This window comes from Hypomesus nipponensis, chromosome 23 (genome assembly GCF_054491055.1).
Source record: "Hypomesus nipponensis isolate SF chromosome 23, ASM5449105v1, whole genome shotgun sequence".
Lineage (NCBI taxonomy): Eukaryota > Metazoa > Chordata > Actinopteri > Osmeriformes > Osmeridae > Hypomesus > Hypomesus nipponensis.
In genome coordinates this window covers 7040001-7059803 of record NC_140383.1, presented here as the reverse complement: position 1 = coordinate 7059803, position 19803 = coordinate 7040001, and the positions used below count along the sequence as shown (strand labels likewise).

The 19803-nt window shown below is 49.7% G+C and overlaps 1 protein-coding gene across 1 annotated transcript in view; it reads right to left on the bottom strand.

Annotated features, from left to right (window-relative positions):
* Window positions 1–19803, bottom strand: part of kalrna (kalirin RhoGEF kinase a) — a 103745-nt gene that overhangs the window by 61972 nt on the left and 21970 nt on the right. The window contains exons 4-8 of the mRNA XM_084688475.1: window positions 8165–8239; window positions 5878–5992; window positions 2512–2704; window positions 2221–2394; window positions 1634–1972 (exon numbers count right to left, since the gene is read on the bottom strand). Coding sequence (XP_084544601.1) covers window positions 1634–1972; window positions 2221–2394; window positions 2512–2704; window positions 5878–5992; window positions 8165–8239 — 896 coding nt within the window. The remainder of the gene's footprint in view (window positions 1–1633; window positions 1973–2220; window positions 2395–2511; window positions 2705–5877; window positions 5993–8164; window positions 8240–19803) is intronic.

The window sequence follows — 19803 nt, the reverse complement described above, 5'->3', positions numbered from 1 at the left end:
TTTGTCTTTGATTGGCATCTCCACCATCCAGTTGGAGAGGACACTCAGTCCTTGATTAGCATTGGCATTGGCCGGTTAGAGGAAATAGACACGAGCAGGCCTGTGTTTGATTGGCAGTCCCCTCGAGGGGATGGATCATTATCATTATGTGGGCCTGTCCTAATCAGAGGCACCGCAGGGCATTACTGTAATCAGGAGACTGCTCTTCTCCTAATGAAAGCCTGAGTGGCGGGCTGGGAATCACTGGCCTCACTTCATCATTACACCATATAGAAACATGGAGGAGAGAAAGAGAGAGAGAGAGAGAGAGAGAGAGAGAGAGAGAGAGAGAGAGAGAGAGAGAGAGAGACAGAGACAGAGACAGAGACAGAGACAGAGACAGAGACAGAGACAGAGACAGAGACAGAGAGAAAAGAGAGAAAGAGAGAAAGAGAGAGAGAGAACAAAAGGAGGAGAGAAAAAAGAGAGAGGGAGAGGCAGAAAAAGAGGGAGAAAGAGGGACAGAGAAAGAAAGAGGGAGAGGCAGAGAGAGAGAAAAAGAGAGAGAGTGAGAGAGAGAAAGAGAGAGAGAGAGAGAGAGAGAGAGAGAGAGAGAGAGAGAGAGAGAGAAAGAGAGAGAAAGAGAGAGAGAGAGAGAGAGAGAGAGAGAGAGAGAGAGAGAGAGAGAGAGAGAAAGAAGAGCTTTGTATACAGTAGCTGCTGCTGCATCTCTAATAGCTGCGAGTGGTCAATAAGGGAACTGAGTAATCATGTTAAAAGAGGCAGTGACATCACAGGATACAGGCATCACCTCCTGTGCCAGTCACACCTGTGTGACATCATCACTGCGCCGGCTCTGTGTGAGTCCAGCCGTGGGGTCCATCAGCACGCCAGCCTCCTCGTCATACCGCTAATGACTTTCTGGGTATGAGGTTTCCTTTTAAAAGCCTGCTGCTGGAAGCTGTTCACACAGCTAGAAATAATAACCAAAGCATTACATGGGCCTTTCTGTACATCTGGACATCATCACTGACAATGTTAAAGGGGAATTATGAAAATGTACGCCCAGATGAGAAGTTACTCATAAATCCTTTGTAATGGCCTTTCAGGAACCACTCATGCGTTGGGAACATGAGGTAGATACTTTCCCTCAAAAAATACGCTTGTGTTCTACAATTAAAACAGGACTTACAGTACTGGTCCATGCGATTGAAAGCCATTCACAGGGAAACATGTGTTCCAAATAAACACAAAATCTGATTACACTGCCTTCATGCATTTGGACCATCTTCATAAACAGAGCTGACCTGAGAAACTCAAACCCTCCCCCTCCAGATTGTTATTTGCTGCCATACCAAAGACATGTGGATGTGCGTCTCGCATAAATATTTGCAGTTGAGGCAAGAGAATATTTACATGAATAAGCCCTCTCTTCAGTTTATAGATATACCGTTACCAATTCCTTGCTGTGTGTTGTCTGCATAAATATATACCAGACACACACCTCTGGCCTAACAGAAAACACCCTCTCAGCATTTTCTCTCCTCAACACCCCGATGCCTTCAGCGGGCTATGGATCCGGGTCCAGCTGGTTTATGGGAAAAGGATGTCAGGACAAGAGCAACATCTGCAGTCGCAGGCAGGCACCACCCACCTTCTCTGCGTCCTGCTCGAAGAGCCGCAGCTGGAAGCACTGGTCCAGCTTGAGCTTGCGGACGTGCCACATCTGGTGCAGGTGCTGCCTGGTGGAGTGCAGCTTGTCCAGCAGACTGGCCACCTTGGGCACCACGCTCTGGAAGTCGGCGCTGCCCGAGATGCAGTTGCGTCCGGAGAAGCCGTCGCTGGAGCGGATGCACTGCAACAGCCGCTGGCCCTCGCGGTCCAGCTCCTCCACCGGGGCCTTCATCACCTTCTTCTTCAGCTGGGTGTGCTCGTCGATCAGACGGCGAGATCCCTCCACGTCCACAGGGAATTCCTTCTTGGCTAGCAGCTCCTGGTTACACAGTAGAAGGCAGGCATGGGGTTGGTCTCAAACGTTTTTCACTTGGTTAGACATCACAATGTACTGAACTGGCACAGTGGCCAAACGATGATAGCAAAATAAGTAAAACATATATATTTTTTATTTTTTTGACTTAACATTGAACGGGAAGAGACAAATCTTCAGAAGAATCAAATCCTTAATGCTCACTATGAGGTAAGTCTGTGAGTCGGGTAGTTTGACAGACTAGTCAGTCCTACCTGCAGGTCCTCGAGGCGGGAGAGGAGATGCACGGCGCTGGCCATGAACTCCTCCAGAGACACCCTGAGGTCCATCCACTCCTCGTGGTTGTAATCCAGCGAGCCTTCAAAGTCGTCAGTCAGCTGAGATGGGTCCACAAGCTTGCTGAGCCCCTCCACTGACACCATACTAGTCTGTCAGAGAACGCAGAACACCGAATACGGAGTCAGAGCAGTGTGGCTCCTGTCCAAACCTTTCAGGAGAGGATCTCCTCATTCTACACACGGGTGGTAGAAACGTGGACCACTTACCTCAAATGTGAATTTGGCACTGCCAAAGTTTGTCTTCTGTTTTTGCCAGAAGTTGTCGGGTTTGATGATGAGGGCGACGCAGATCTCAGCCGGGAAGGTTTCCTGGAGGGTCTTCAGTAGCGGCTTGATCAGGTCCCACTTGGACCCTCGCATGTCAATAATGACCGTGAAGCCCCGTTTACACACATCCTCGCTGCGGAGATGACGGGAGCAGAGCAGACATTAACCAGGTAGAGCACCACACTGACACACTACCCAGACTCCTCTCTGCATCACAATGCATCATTCACATAATACACGCCCAGAGAGCCTTGGCAGAGCGAGGGAGGCCACTGCCGTCCAACACTGCCTACTGGAGATCCCTCCCTCTCTCCCTGCCTCCATCTCTCTCTCCCTGCCTCCCTCTCTCTCTCCCTGCCTCCCTCTCTCCCTGTCCTCCCTCTCTCTCCCTGCCTCCCTCTCTCTCCCTGCCTCCCTCTCTCTCTCCCTGCCTCCCTTTCTCCCTGCCTTCGTTTCTTCCTGCCTCCCTCTCTCCCTGCCTCTCTCTCTCCCTGCCTCCCTCTCTCCCTGCCTCCCTCTCTCTCCCTGCCTCCCTCTCTCTCCCTGCCTCCCTCGCTCCCTGCCTCCCTTTCTGCCTGCCTCCCTCTCCCCCTGTCCTCTCTCTCCCTGCCTCCCTCTCTCCCTGTCCTCCCTCTCTCCCTGCCTCCCTCTCTCCCTGCCTCCCTCTCGCCCTGCTTCCCTCTGCCAGTTATATTGGAAAAGGTCCCTGAGGACTCTCTGAGAGACAGGCAGCTGAAGCTGTTATATACTCTGGAGCAGCTCAACTGGCACCACTCAATGAGGAGGGAGATTCAATTGGACGTGTTTCTAATCCATCCCACTCCTTGGGCTTCAGCAGTGCTCTTTAACACCTTCTTCTTCAAGTCAGCGCGTGCTTGCGTTTTGTTTCGTTTCGAGATGCACATTGTCACTGTTTCCCCCCTTAAGCCGTTGGAACAAATTTTCATGTAAGTGTGTCATTAACGTCATTACCTACGGTGCGCCTCTCCAAGATGATGCTACTTGTCTGACAGCTTGCAAAGGCAGTCATTAGGGAATTATCATACAAATGATACGGCACACGCGCCCCCCCTCCTCCAGAGCATGTCAACACCTCTTTAAATCTAATAGCTTGATTTGTGTGGGGACTCGTCTTCGCTAGCATAGAGGCCCCGTTCTCCAGCAGGTTACGAGGCTGGAGTGGAATACTATTAATGCTCTATTCTTAGCCTCCATGCTTGGGAGGCACTTCACTGGGATTGGAAGATAAAAATAACCTGTAATTGCTTCACCTCGCTGCACGCCCTCCTGAAGACTCCCTCCCTCCTTCTTTACCTCCCTCCCCTACTTTTTGGAATCATCCCGACCCTCTGCGTCTTTCTAAGACTGCAGGGACTCCAGGGACATTATGAAACTACAGTACACTAGCAGCCGGAGACCTTCATAACAACTGTTGTACCCTTCATTTCCTGTCATTCTCTAGCCTCACTGGGTCATTGGCCCAAGAACAACAGGAAGTCAAGCTCCGACACCATCATAGTAGTGAAAGGAGGAAATGTTAGTTGGTGCTTGGATGGCTTTATCCCTTTGTGTCAAGCTGCTGAGGTGCCGGATGAATACACAATCTGGTTTCAAAAATCTCAACTGCCATTTAACCCCTCCGATGCAGTTGTTACCATAGAAAATAATCTATCGACTTGTTCATTTTAAAGAATGAAAACTTGTTATGTATGTTTTACTAGCTCGGCCCAAATTACATCATGTTCTCAGTTTGTTGTTCCACTGAGCTTGTAATCGTGGCTCATTTCAACAGAACTATAAACAAAGATTGTTACCTAAAATACCTTAGCGAATGGATTAAGCATGAGCTAAAAACAGAAAGAATGAACTTCTTTCTGGGAATCACGGGGGGGGGTAGGTGGTGGTCACACATGAGCGCTTGATTGAGACAGAACCGGGGAGGAGGGATGGGTCGGATGAATGGGTCGGATGCATCGATACAATTGACAAACTGCATGAGGAAATATGTAATTAATTTGTTATAAGATTAACACAAGTTCATGATAACATAGGGAGACTGAAAGGGAGACAGAGACAGGGTGTGTGTTTGTCTGTGTGTGTGTGTGTGTGTGTTTGAGGGTGTGTGTGTGCGTGTGTTTAGCAACTAGCAAGCAGCCGGGAAACTCTAGCCTCCCTCGGCTGCTCCGAGTCAGGAGCAGAGAGACTTCCTTGTGTGCAGCGCCAGGCCAGACGTGTGCCATACCACGTCTGGCTGCCAGCCTCAGCTCCCCCCTGCCCCAACTCCCCCCAGCCCCTCTCCTCCTACAAGCTCAACATGTGTTGGTCAGGGACGTGAGGCCCCTCTGACAGGCTGCCTATCTGGCAGCCTGTTTCCCTGGCTGTTTAGACAAGCTGCTGTTTTAGCCTCTCATTAGGCAGGCCTTTGTTCAGGGCTGAACAGGGAGGCTTTGAAGCGGACTTCACAGGCCCAGAGCCAGGCCTGATCAATGGGCTGAATACTCTCTCCGTGGCCCTGTCACTTAGCTTGACAGCACCCCATGCTGGTGCACACACATAGGAAAAGACTTCTAGCACATATTAATACTCTTGTCTCTCTCACTGTGTCACTTTCTCTTACACACACAAACACACACGCTTATATTTTCCCCACCACCAGGTCTGAGGTACTACATGCTCATGTTACACAGGGAAAACACTGGGTCCCAATAGGACCAGAATTTGTCTTCATGTACAAGATGGTTCCAGGCACCAAACAACTGTGTGCGTGTGTGTGTGCGTGTGTGTGTGTGTGTGTGTGTATAAATTGAGCTAAACTCAAACATCCACAAACAAAGATGCGACAGATTATCTGACCTTGACTATTTGTGTTTCGTCTGAAAGAACCCCTAAAGTGTACTGCCTTACAATAAGAAACCACCTCTCTCTACATCAAAGAGATTCTGCAATGTAGAGTGGAGGGTGTGTGTGTGTGTGTGTGTGTGTGTGACTATGTGTGTTACAGCTCATTTTGAGCAGGTACTGTACAGAGGGGAGACAAGGCAGCTGTTTCTGTAGCATAAATCATTGTTGCTGTTCCAACAGGGAGCCTCTTTACTGTAATAGCCCCCCCTGGACAGACCAGAGATGATCAGAGAGAAGTGGGTCGACAGGAAGAGAGCGAGGAGAGTCCAGAGGGGGGATTCAAATGCATCACTTTCCCAAAACAATTTCCAACCCAGACCTGCCCACCAGTGGTCTAAAAAAAAACAACCATCCACATCATATGAGACATTCACTCCAGTCAGTCTACTCATGCGCTGCACGTACCTGGGGACGGTGGACAGGTAGGTGACGAGCCTTCTGAGTTCTTCCTGTTTTATCCTGTCGTGGTTGCTGCGGGCAGGAAACGTCAGGATGGGACCTCCTCTTTTGTCTCTGCCTCCTGGGAACAAGAACATGCAGCACTTCAAGAGGCTGTGTGAGAGTTTGTGTGTATGTGTGTGTGTGTGTGTGTGTGTGTGTGTGTGTTCGTGGTGTGACTCTGTGTGAGTGTGTTGGTCAGTGATTTAGTACTTGTGGAGAGATGTGGGATCAGATTAGGAAGAAATACAGGGAGCGTCTGTTTACCCTGGTACGCCATAAAGCCCGCCTTCTCATAGGAGCAGTGTGTATGTAAGCTGTGTGTGTGTGTGTGTGTGTGTGTGTAAGGACAGCTAAAGGGTGAGCCAGGGACTGGGGGAGGTATGAGGGGTACCATGAGAGAGTACTCTTATCTGGACCATGATGACAGATCTCTGTTGACACTTTTTGGGTGCACCCCGTTGGTCAGCGGCCCTCCCCCCTCCCTCCCTGACGCCCCCCCCCCCCACCACCCCCACCACTCCTCTCCCTGACAAATGTTCAACAGCCTTTAATCTTCTGAAGGTCCCCCCCACCCCCGTCTTCCTTACCTCCCTCCCTCCTCTCCCTTGTGCTCGCCATCCCCCCCCCCCCTTCATCCCTCCTCCGCCCCCCCCCCCCCCCCGCTCCGTTCCCCCTCCATCCCTGCCCTCTCTTCTACCTCGTCCTCGCTCTCTCCCTCCCTTCCTGGAGCTGGGCCTGCGGAGGAGATAAGGCCAGCTAAATGACTGGACTGCCGGCCAGCAGCAGAAAACCTTGTGATGTATTCATGAAAGAAGAAAAAACTCTGTGGGATTCATGGCAGAGAAGCTGCCTGACCCCCAGTGGGGGAGGGAACGAGGGAAGGCACGGAGGGAGGGAAAGAGGGAGCTGGCGAGGGATGGAAGGAAGGGTAGAGAGGAGGAGTCCATTTTGCCACACCTGAAGGACTACCTTGACTTAGTAACGACCCCCTGGTTTTCCGATGATGAGAAAAATCGTCTATTTTACGGCGGTGTGCTTGTGTGTGTGTGTGTGTGTGCACGTTCATGCGTGCGCGAGAAATCCCAGTGAACTCTGTTTAGTTTACCGCCAGCTCTGTGACACTCTAAGCCAGCATTTGACCTGCTTCACTCCTAATTCAGAGAAGAGTCCAATGTTGTGAAACATAAACAACAGCAGCAACTCCTCATCGTTGAGTGCCAGGAAATCCAGCCAGCATCATTGTATCCATGCACATCACAACTGTGTATACCATTGGCCTTTATTTCACCTTCCACACTCGCACTATAAAACGATGTACAGCATACAGAGCATGCTCAGAGCAGTGGCGATAAAAGCGAGAGGTGACATCATCGCTTATCTGTGCAGCCAACGGGAGAGGGAGATGGTGAGGGAGATAACATGCCCTTGTGGTGACACCCAGCTCAACATGGAGAGCCAACCACGCGTAGCATGTAAGAGTGATCATGTGATCAGGAACAGAGGTTGGGTGTGAGGGGTGGGTGGGGGGGTGGAGGGAACCACGTGAGGACCATAAAGAGTGAAGGCGTCCGTTAATGTTCTGTCCCCGTAGGAGCAACCCAGCGTCTGAACTCTTCACCCTTGGAATGATAAGAGATTATCTAAAACCAGTGGATGTTAGAAGGTTGTACATCCTTCTCTGATAGCCCATTGGAGCATGTCCACCGAAGATGAATGAATGATAGTAGTCATAATGGGCTGTTGGGCAGCTACCCTTATGTCTTAAAGCTGCTTTGATCAATAAAGTATTACCGTGTGAAGTAATGATGTAATGCAGTGTAGCGTAGCGTAGCTTAAGGACAGTGGTTCAGAAAACCTTTTCATGTCTGAATGTCACCTTCAAACAACAAGAACATCCTCTTGCTCTAAAGGGAAATGATTTGAACACTGCCAGGTACATTAACACTTAACATATATGCAATTATAATAGGTTTCAAATGTAGCCACCTGACATTCCAAACCTTATCAGTAGGCCCCTAGCAGGCAGGGTGTAATATACTGTTGCATCCTTGATGTTGAATCCTGTTAAACTAAAGGATAGAAGAGATGACATTAAAGAGGTCCTGCTCAGCCAGGGTGATAAATCATGTCCACAATGATGTTGACATGACAACACAGGGACTGCTCTCAGCTGGACTTCTGTGATGCCCAGACCAAAGATTTTCATATCCCATGGCGCATTGCTTTAGCATCCCACAAACCCCACACTCACCAGACACGAAGGCCACTTTCTCTTTCAGCACGGGCAGAACATCAGACGCCTTAATGCCGTCAGCCCTGAAGGACCCTGGGGAAGAGGGAAAAGCACAGACAAGATTCACTAATCAGCTTTCGACACTAATCTCATTATAAGATCTACATTCCTGAACAAAAGAACACACACACACACAGAGGCTGATGAGCACTGGAAAGAATTCTCCGTCGCAAAGTTCTGACAGACCCTGAGAACTTTCCCCAGGTTCTTAAGAGTTCTTGAGGGAAGGAATGTTAAAGAAAACAACGGAAAACGTTTGCATGCATTTGGATTCGAAACGACCGTGCAGTATGGAGACTGTGCAGAGGGGCATCCGTCCGTGTTCCTGGCTTTTAGCACTCTGCGGGCACACAGCTGAGATGCTGTTAGGGGTTCTACACGGATGATGAGCACTGAGAATGGGCTCATTGTGATTCAGAGGAAACCTTTTCCTATTCACGCCCCACCATCACAGGCCATTACAAAGCTATTACAAGACACAGCTCTCTCTTCTCTCTCTCTCTGTCTCTCTATCTCTCTCTCTCTGTCTCTCTCCCTCTCTTCATTTCCCCCTGACTTTGAACAGCCGACAGACTTTATATTCACACCTCTGCTGGAACCCCCCCCCCCCCCCCCCCCGCCTCCTATCTCTCTCTGGATCAGCTGGTCGGCACAGCAACACACACGGGCGGAGAGGCGGAACAATGGCATCCATCAGTCCCAGCGCAGCCAGGGGAGGGGAACACCCCCCGCAGCACTGCATTATGGGGGGAAAACCCACCGCACTGAATCATGACGTGCTGTCATATTGGCTCTTAGACAGCAGCTAAAGGTACAACGTCAACACGCAATTTGATAAACATCAAGTAAAAGCAACTTATCAGTTTGCAACATCACTAAACTGACATCAAATCCCTTCCAGGGTGTTTTTCACTGGACATTTTACACTGCTGTAGCCCGCAAAACCATTCACATGGGACAAAACATCGATGACTTTGGCTAAAGCTTCAAATGTGAATTTACAATCAATACGCATAATCAATAAGTATGACCAGCACATAATGATCTGGGTTAGATAAGATGACACAGCAACATTGTTTGTGAAACAAAGACATGTGATCTATCTCTCTTTTCTCTCTCCTCTTCCCTCTTTTCTTCAATTTTTCCCTCTTACTCTGCAGGACTCTCAGATCAGCTGGACATCCATCTGTTATGTTATGAAACTCTCTCTCTCTCTCTCTTTCTCTCTCTATCTCTCTCTCTCTCTCTCTCTCTCCCGCTCTCTTTGTCTCTTTGTCTCTGTCTCTCTGTCTCTCTCTGTCTCTCTTTCTCTCTCTCCGACTCTCTCTCTGACTCTCTTTCTCTGACTCTCTCTCTGACTCTCTCTCTGACTCTCTCTCTGACTCTCTGACTCTCTGACTCTCTCTCTGACTTTGTCTCTGTCTCTGTCTCAGTCTCTCTGACTCTCTCTCTCTTCTAGTTTCTGTCCTCTGTGTCTACTGTGCGGCGGCTGAGAAAAAAGGTCCAAATGTCCTTCTCCTACCGTGTCTGTGACACACATGAGGAGAGGAGTAGAGATGAGAGGAGGGCACCACACACACACACCCACAGACACACACACCCACACACACACACATCTTAAACACTGCTTGAAGCCAAGAGGGGATCATTAGGAGGACACTATGCTGGATGCCTGTTCAATGGAGTTTGAACAGAGAGAGAGAGAGAGAGGTAGGTGAGGATACTGAGACAGGACACACGCACACACACACACACACACGCACACACACACACACACACGCACACACACACGCGCGGTACTCATCCATCGTCTCCACAGGAAGTTCTGTCTCTATTACCAAGCAGTGTGTGTACTCTGGAGGCTCCCTGTACCTCCAACCTGTTCCTCATCCATTTTAGAGGCAGTCTTTATGCCTGCGACCTTCAGCAAGAATGATAGTATTAAAGCTAAAGCCTCTCCCCATTACCGTCTGTCTGGATTTACGAGCGCTCCCTCCAGCCTCTGTCTGCGCATACGGACCCAGACCAAAGAAACACTACGGGCTGTGCTGTGGTTAATGAGAGGGAGGAGGGAGGGAGGGAAAACATACACAGGTGAGAAGGTGGAAGGAGACGTTTTTGACATTAAGTAATCTGCTCCCCCTCCCCCTCTTCCCCCCACTCTCTCTCTCTCTCTCTCTCTCTTTCTCTCTCTCTCTCTCTCTCTCTCTCTCTCTCTTCTCTCTCTCTCTCTATCTATCTCTCTCTCTATGTCTCTGTATCGTTTTTCTCTTTCTGTCTGCTTAGCTGGGACATGGTTTCCCATGGCAACGCATCTACAAAGGAAACCAGGTCAGGCCCCTCCCCTATTTCTTCTGAAACAAACAGGGCCGAATCCTCATCTGTATGTGTGTGTATGTGTGTGTCTGTGTCTGTTTGTGTGTGTCCAAGTGTGTGTGCGTGTGTTTGTGTGTGTGCGTGTATGAACGGGCATTTGCGTGTGAATTATCATAGATTACAGAAATGCACATTTTGGGTAGAGGGGGTGGGGCTGTGTTTTGCTGCACTGGGGGGAGGGAGAGGGATTCACAAAGCAGACGGGCACCGCCCCCTACACACAGCCAAGTCCCTGTTTGGCTGTGAGACCTCTGATTGGCCATTGAACCGGTTTGCATCAGACTCTGGAAAACACACAAAAGGAAACCCGTCTGGCTAATCCTTTACCCAGAACACACTGGGTCTGCAGACTATGAAAACCTCCAGTATGAATCCCGTAAACCCCTCAGTAAACAGGCTGAACCCCTGGTCTCAGGGCCCTGCCTCACCAGCAGCCACTCTTGAGGTTTGTGGCGGCCTACTCGGACTCTGAAAAACACGCAGATCCACATGGATATGAGGTATGTTGGGTCAATAACAGCATATGTTCCCTAATTCTCCCCTTCACAGTCTATCATCCGCAGATAAATCTTACAGGCATCGAACATCCCAGAGAATGGGGTGGGTCAAAGTTCAAGATTGGATATAAAACCTGACCAGTTGACCAGCTGAGATTCAGATATCGGGGCCCCCCTGGAGCAGCTTTAGAACTGGAGACGTTTCCAAGCCGAGGGGAAAGAGGAACATGGAACGGAGGAAATAAATCCAGCATGTTTAGATGTGGACTGACAGCAGCATGTGTGCTTCCTCTGGGTAAAGACATAGATCCTACACTGACAGCCTGACTGGAGAAACATGGTCTGTCTGTCTGTCTGTCTGTCTGTCTGTCTCCCCGCCTGGTCTGTCTGTCTGTCACTGCCATCACTGCCACCTCTGCATCCACCATCTGTCTCACCCAGTGGCAAAGGCCTACAGAGAAGGTGCCTACAAAGCTCCACTGTGCCATGCGCTGCCAAGGGTTGGGGTACGCTGTCTGACTAGGCAGCACTGAAGCAGCACTACGACCGCGACGCGCCTCCGCTCATGTTGTCTCTGACAATGTGGCCCGCCGTGGATAGCGCTCAAGCAGCCGTTACTGAATGGTGACGCAACTCATTTGCCTAACAAAACAACAATGTCTGAGAAACGCGGGGCCGCTTATCAGCTCTGAGCGCTCTCCAGCTCGCTTTTCTTTTCGAGATAGAGGCTGCAAAAGAGCCATGGAGAAAGGGAAGGGGGGAAGGAACGGAGAGGGGGAGGGGTAGAAAGCTGGTGGATGAAGGGCAGGAGATCCAGAAAGAGAGACGGGTGGAGGAGGAGGAGGCGAGGGAGGGAGGGAGGGAGGGAGGGAGGGAGGGAGGGAGGGAGGGAGGGAGGGAGGGAGGGAGGGAGGGAGGGAGGGAGGGAGGGAGGGAGGGAGGGAGGGAGGGAGGGAGGGAGGGAGGGAGGGAGGGAGGGAGGGAGGGAGGGAGGGAGGGAGGGAGGGAGGGAGGGAACTGGCATGGGGCAAATCAAGCTAGGGCAAATCTGTCCCTCTCTCTCTTTCTTGCTCTCTCTCTACTGTATCTTCCTCTCTCCTTTAGCTCCCTGTCTTTCTATATCTCACAGAAACACACACGCTAACACACACACACACATACACAGAATGCTCTCTGCTCTGCATGATAGAGTGCCACACCAGAGACCTTGACTTCCACCTTTCAACCTGTCAACAATCCATCAGCTGTATGGAACCCATACCTCCTCACCTCCTTCACATAGGAGAGAGCTGGCCCTGACACCAGATGAGAGGAAGGCACACGGGGAGGAGAGAGGGATGGAGGGATGGAGGGATGGTGGGATGGTGGGTGGCAGGGAGGAAAGGATCAATGAGCCAGCAGGAGGGACAATATGACCCCAGGCTCCTGAACCCAGCTGATACAAATCCAGGAAATCAGATAAATGTAATCACACAGACAGGAGTGTGTATGTGTGTGTGTGTGTGTGTGTGTGTGTGTGTGTGTGTGTGTGTGTGTGTGTGTGTGTGTGTGTGTGTGTGTGTGTGTGTGTGTGTGTGTGCATGTTTGTGTGGAGGGCGGTGGGAGGGATTCATAGGTCCCCAAAGAGCTTGAATCTAAAGAAAGAGCTCATGGTATAAAAGGCCCATATAACCAGAATGATAAAAGCTGGTCATCATCAGAGTGAACAGCAGCTTGATAAAGGAGGATGCTGGGTATTGTTGTTTCTATTGAGAATGACAACAGCAGCAGTCTTGCTAGGGTCCTCTGGCCCAGAACTGGAGGATCAATGCTATTGGTTGGTGCTGTGTTGTAACACATGATGTGGTGTAATACACAATGGTCTCTTTGCTCTTTCTAGCTGTTGTAGGCATCCAGTATGAAGATATACTTCTATCTGGTGAGTAATGTCTCTTCATTAGTGCAAGGGGGGATAACACACACACACTCACACACACACTCACACACGCGCGTCCATGAGAGTGCCTTCTCCGACTCTCATCTCCCAGCCTTTGATTCTCCCTGCTAGATGATGACATCACAAGGATGGAAACACGCACAGGGCTTTGGGGAAATAAGAGACCTGTAATTCATGCAGACTAAACACTGCAAGTGTGAATGAAGTGAGGAAAATATCAAGACAGAGAGAGAGAGAGAGAGAGGTATAGGGAGAGAATGAGAGAGAAATAATTAGTAAGAGAGAGAGAGTGAGTGAAAGAGAATAGGGAATAGAGAAGTAGAGGGAGAGAATGAGAGAGAGAGATATAAGAGAAAGGTAGTAAGAGAGAGAGAGAGAGAGAGAGAGAGAGAGAGAGAGAGAGAGAGAGAGAGAGAGAGAGAGACAGACAGACAGACAGACAGAGAGAGAGAGAGAGAGAGAGAGAGAGAGAGAGAGAGAGAGAGAGAGAGAGAGAGAGAGAGAATAGGGAATACCAAACCCCCTCACCTGCAGCTTGATCAGTTAATGAGATGTGAAATGAGAAAGAATAAAGAAGATCCTACCGGAACTATCCAAACAGTCAGAGTTCCTGTCTCTCAGCTCCGGTTCCCTCTCTCTCGGGACCACCTGCCTGCCTCCCTCCCTCCCAGAGCAGACACCTGCAGCTTCACAACCTTGATGCACAATCTATTTCCACCGCTTTGACGAGGAGAAAGCTTTTACAGATGTCAGGGAAGTCAATCAGAGTGAGAGGCGAAGAGAAGAGCTGTTGTAGAACCACCTGCACGGCTATTACCATGGAGCACAGTCTGATTACCAGGCTGTCGGCGTCAACGACTTTTCAATTAGACACTATAGGGTGCATCTGCTCGATAGACGTCGACAGTCAATCAGCAGGGTTTCATTATTCTCACATTACCGTGTCGGTTCCTTCACAACCAGATCACCAGGAGCGGCATAGTCAGAGGGAAGGTGTTTGAGAAGAAAACAGCGAAGCACAGTAAACCGCTTTGGAGCAGTGAGTTGTACACACACACACACTCACGAGCCCACTAGCAAATACACACACAAACACACGGGAGCACAACATAAGGGATGCATAATCAAAAGTGACAAGTCTAAAAGGCATCCCTTTCTCTCTCTCTACCTTTCTCTCTTTTCCTTTCTCTCTCTCCCTCCACCCCCTCATCTATCTCGCTGTCATCCCAGCAGCCACTAAACATCTTGGCTGGAGTGTCTGACAGCAGTCCCTAATGAGCCAGTGACAGGATGTACTGTCTAAAGTCAGACTCAACGACAAAAACAACAGACATGATAGCGCTGTGGACAGTCAGCAAACAAAAGGATCACCTGAGGACGGCACACACACTCACACACACACACACACACACACACACTGTCTATCTGGCAAAGCCATCTTCATAAATACCTGTCTTTCTTCTGGCGCTGAAAAGGACTTTCAGCGTGCTACTTTGATGTCTCCATGGACAGATGTTTGACTGTGTGTGGACACACTCCTCAATGATACTAGATTACACTGCATGTCTGTACCACAGCCAAACTCACCCACGGGCAATTAGCCTTGTCCAATCACTGACTGTTTCCACCTCATTTGCTCATGCAGGGTTCACACACATGCCCATGATGGAACATATATAGTTCACATACACACAAACACACACACACACACATACACACATGCAGCGTACCTTACACGATCCAATTATGTCAGAGTTTGGCTGATGTTCATGCAAATTGGCCAGAAGCCTATTAGTCTGTCTCTCTGAGAGAGAGATCACAGAAAAGGAACTACACAATGACAGTAAAATACATTGAGGAAAGAATGTAGGACAAGGAGAACATGAAAGGTGAGCTGGAGATGATTAATCATGTCAGAGTGAGAACATGGTTTGAAGGAAACCTCTGGATTGATTGAGACATTGATACATGGGTGACATACAAATGAAGGAATGTCCGTATGTGTGTGTGTGTGTATGAGAGAGAGAGAGAGAGAGAGAGAGAGAGAGAGAGAGAGAGAGAGAGACAGAGAGAGACAGAGACAGAGAGAAAGAGAGATAGAGAGAGAGAGAGAGTGCCTGTGTCAATAAACCTACTGAGACCGAGAGCAGAGAAATGGCTCACCTCAGCCCTGAAGTGCAGCTCAGTTCTAGAGAAGATGAGGTCATCCATGCACACAAACACACACGCACACGCACACCAGCGCATCGAAATAGAGCTGCACTTTAAGCCATTAACATTAGCGCATTGCCTAATGGCCTGTCTGTGTGTGTATATGTGTGAGTGGGTCTGTGCGGCTGATCTAATGACTAGCGGACCCCGGACACCCAGTGAAGCATCTCGTAGAACTGTCAGGGGCAGGCTGGTCGAGGGCCAGTATGACAGCCAGCCAGCATCCCTCACAGAGCCAGCCCACACAGACAACACAAACGCCACTCCCTGGCGGCTCCACGCGGCCCCCTGTATCCAGCAGCACACGCTAGCGTCATGGGCGGATACACACCATTTACTCTGCCTCTTCAGGAGTATACACAACACGCTTTCTAGCTTTTTAGCACAGAAGGAAATGACATCGATGATGCACGCATACACACTTATGTGGTTGGAGCTGTATACCAACAAACATAAGTACACACACATACGCGCTACGTGTAAGCACCAAAACGCACATCTAAATGCACACACAGGAGCACGCAAACACACGTGCACACACCCATTTCAAGGATTTTGTATTCCAGACATGCACCGTTCCCATCAGTGCAGAAACCAAGGGTAATTGCAAATTAATGTGGAAGTGCTCAAAAATAATAAATGGTTTCAGGCGCTGTCTTGATGTTTTGTTGTTGTTTGTTTTCCTGTCCTCTGGTAAGACAGAGCTGGGATCTGGTCTTGAAATGGTTATAGCAGTAAATTCAGTGGATAATAAACGAGTAGGGAATGGATCGAACAACCGCCCCATGCCACATGGATCCAGTCAGAGATCCAAGTGTCTGTTAGTCATTTAGGAGAAGGCTGAGTTGGGGGGCTTTGTCTTTGTTGCACCAGAGATACCACATGGCTCCCAATTTCTCATCATTAGTAACCCCCCCCCCACACACACACACACACACAGAAACACACACACGCAAAGCCACTTTTTTTCGTCTGTTCTATCTCTCTCTCCCTCCCTCTCAGGCTCTCTCTCACTTTCAGTCTGTCTCTCCCCCCTCACTCTCTATATGACTCTTCATGTCAGTTCCAGATGTCATTGTCAGTCTCACTGTTGGCTTCCTCCACCCTAGCCTCCTGCCTCCTCCACCCAAGCCTCCTGCCTCCTCCACCCTAGCCTCCTGCCTCCTCCACCCTAGCCTCCTGCCTCCTCCACCCTAGCCTCCTGTTTCCTACATCCTAGCCTCCTGCCTCCTCCACCCTAGCCTCCAGCCACCTCCACTCTAGCCTCCTGTTTCCTCCACCCTAGACTCCTGCCTCCTCCATCCTAGCCTCCTGTTTCCTACACCCTAGCCTCCTGCCTCCTCCACCCTAGCCTCCTGCCTCCTCCACCCTAGCCTCCTGCCTCATCCACCCTAGCCTCCTGCCTCATCCACCCTAGCCTCCTGCCTCATCCACCCTAGCCTCCTGCCTCCTCCACCCTAGCCTCCTGCCTCCTCCACCCTAGCCTCCTGCCTTCTTCTCAGAGGGTCCGAGTCCTGGTGTGACAGGGGGGTCAGCAGGCAGCAGGAAGTCCTGTCTTCAGAGCTGGAGACTGTCCGTCAAGCTGGTCTGACTGTGGCACTCAAACCAGGGAGTGTCAAACTGGTAAACACCATCATACACACGCAAGTGAGTAATAGGCAACCATGCACACACGCACAAACACACACACACACTCACACGCAGGCTGTGCTGGCTCATTCCCTTGTCAGTTTCAATCTTAAGGAAGAGCAGCCTGGGGCACTGGGTATTAGAGCTGAGAGGGCACAGCATACACAACGCTCACAAACCCATCGCTCACACACCCATCGCACACACAGGGCACAAACACAGACACGCACAATGGCCTTCGCACAAATCGCTGGCCTTTTTAGACGACCAGAGGATGCCACTGTGTGTAACGATCAGAGAGACAAAAGAAGGGAGCGACACAGCCACCGTGAGCAAGTTAGCCCTCAGCACACGCACACACACACACACGCAGATGAATAACATCGTCCATAGACTGGAACATGCATGCAGCTTTCATGGCACGGTTCCGTTGCCGTGGCAACAGGCGTTCAACGCAGACACAAAAAGACGTGGGTCTGTACCTCCTACAACACATGCTGAAAACCCTCTCATTCACACATACACATGACATCATGTTTTCACAAACAACAGACTCCACGATGACACAGTCTAATCTGCCTCAGACTCCGAGAAATGTGTGACATTTATGATTCATGACTCATGATAAATCAATATAACACTAGAAAATGAGTCAGGGTTGTGGGGGATGTGTGAACTAAAGTGGACTAAAGCTGGACCTGGACTAGGGACTAGATCTGGGGCTGAGACTGGATCTGGGGCGGAGACCTGGTCCAAAGGCTGCTCCTGTGGAAGGGTGTAGTGAAGCAATAGGTCTTAAAAACCTGGGCTAGAGATGGAGGCAGGGCTACTGTGATTGATTTCTGCTGCTCCCCCAGGCCCTCTCCCACCCCCCCAGTATGGATCTGTGATGCAGCCCCAATAGTGTCGGCTCTCTCCGTCACCTCCCACACAGAGGCCCAGCCTCTGACCCTCCCATGAGGGCTAGTCCGGCCAGCCCTGTCCACCCGATGGGCGGGGCGGGGGAGTGAATATGGCGGAGGCGGCACTGCCCTCTCTACCCCCAGGGAACTCCATTATTGGCTGTGAGGTCATGGATCTCAGGAGGTAAAAATAGCAGCTGTCAGCAGGGTGACCAGGGCTCAGGACGTGCTGCACCATGACTGGATTAGGTAGCAGAGGTGGTTCAGAACCAACACTGAATGATAAGCCCTTCAGAACACTACAGTCCATACTGTTGTTATGGTCCAGTGTTAAGTCCGTTGAATATGTAAGAGACACGGGTTCGATTCCTGGCTGAACACATTACTGTACTGTGGTTCTGTGTGACAAAGAGGTTGAGTGAGAGAGTGGCTGGCTGGCTAGACAGTGGTCCCTCGCCCGCTGAAAATGTGGATGTTCTGTACAGCTGACAGAAGGCATCTTCACCTGCCACTACTCCCACCTCTATTAACGTGCAGTTACACACACACACGCACACACACAGACAAATCAATTCAGCCCAGCAAGGCTCTTTGGCATTTGCATGCTTGTCAATCAGCGCATTAGATCAGTGGAGCATGCAGAGCTGCCAATCACCTTACTTGCCCCCCAGCCCCCCCCCCCCTGAATTAAACACACACACACAATCTCACATCTCTCCACATGATAAACACACAGGGAAAAGAAAACATTTCCTTAGGTATAGAACTATGGATGTCAAGTGTACACTGTGAGTCAAGTTACAGCTACGGTGTAAGGGGACACAAACAAAGAAGCGTTTTCTCCAGTAAGCTTTATCTAGTACCCATAATAGAGGAAGCATCACTGTACATGTACAGCCAGCGAGATTGGGATTGGGACCTGTCTCATTCATGATCGTCTCAAATGCAACGACTACTCATTTAAATCTATTATAGAAATCCTCATCAAGCCCTGCCCATTATCAGACTGATTTCATGAGATCAGGCCTTGGACTAAACTCAAGCCCCAGCAAGTGGCAACTGCTGCCTTTTATGTAAGACTCCATTCTGCAGACCATCTGCTGCTGAAGAAATCCTGCCAACTAGCTGTTGGTCAGGCTAAGAGGAGAGCAAAATGATGTTTAGAAAACTCAACATGAGAACACAGTCAGGATAAAGATAAGAAAACGAACAACCATGGCCTGCATTTTTTCTTTCACGAGATAACTCGATAAATCAAATTAAAATGTGTTATCAGCCTTTTTCAAGAGTGTAGCAACACTCAAAGTCCCAGAGCCTCTTCCCGGTTAGATACTGCAACAGCATTGTAACAAGATAATTGTAGCATTTCCGAAACACACATCCCACCTACCACACTCAAAGCAAAGGGGTAACAGAGAATGCTGAATGCTGTAACACAAATACATAAAGAGATCATCACAATGTAATAACATAAGCATGCACATACAAACATACAGGGGCAAAAGTCTCACACGGTAGAGAGATCACTCGTTACTGCAACTACCACAGTACACCAGTGAAGAAAGCTGCTTCTCTCCAGCAAACAGCTGTAATAGTCAAAGCATGTGTGCACATTTAAAGGAGGAAGTGTATGTTTGTGTGTGCGCTTGTATTTATATGCATGTGAATGTGTGCGCGTGTAAATGACTTAACAAGACCAGTCCACAGGTGCTGTTCTAGTTTACACAGAAGGAAAAGGACTCAGGGAGTTAGCTGACGACAACACAAGTAACCAAGCTCGTCTGTGACCCGATTCAGACTTCCAGCCTCATCCCTGCTTCCACTGGAGATATCCTGTATGCATCACACCCAACAGACAGACAATACTACTTCTCTGGTTTTTGCAGGAGATTGATACCTCTCCCCACTAGTGTTGGTATTACGCCCCAAGTCTGTGTATTTGTGGAGGGCTGATAGAGCCAGTCTGGACCAGCAATTACTGTGGGTGCCCACCACACAAGCACCACCAACCCACACAGCCAGACAGCCAGAACATCCTACAGTCCT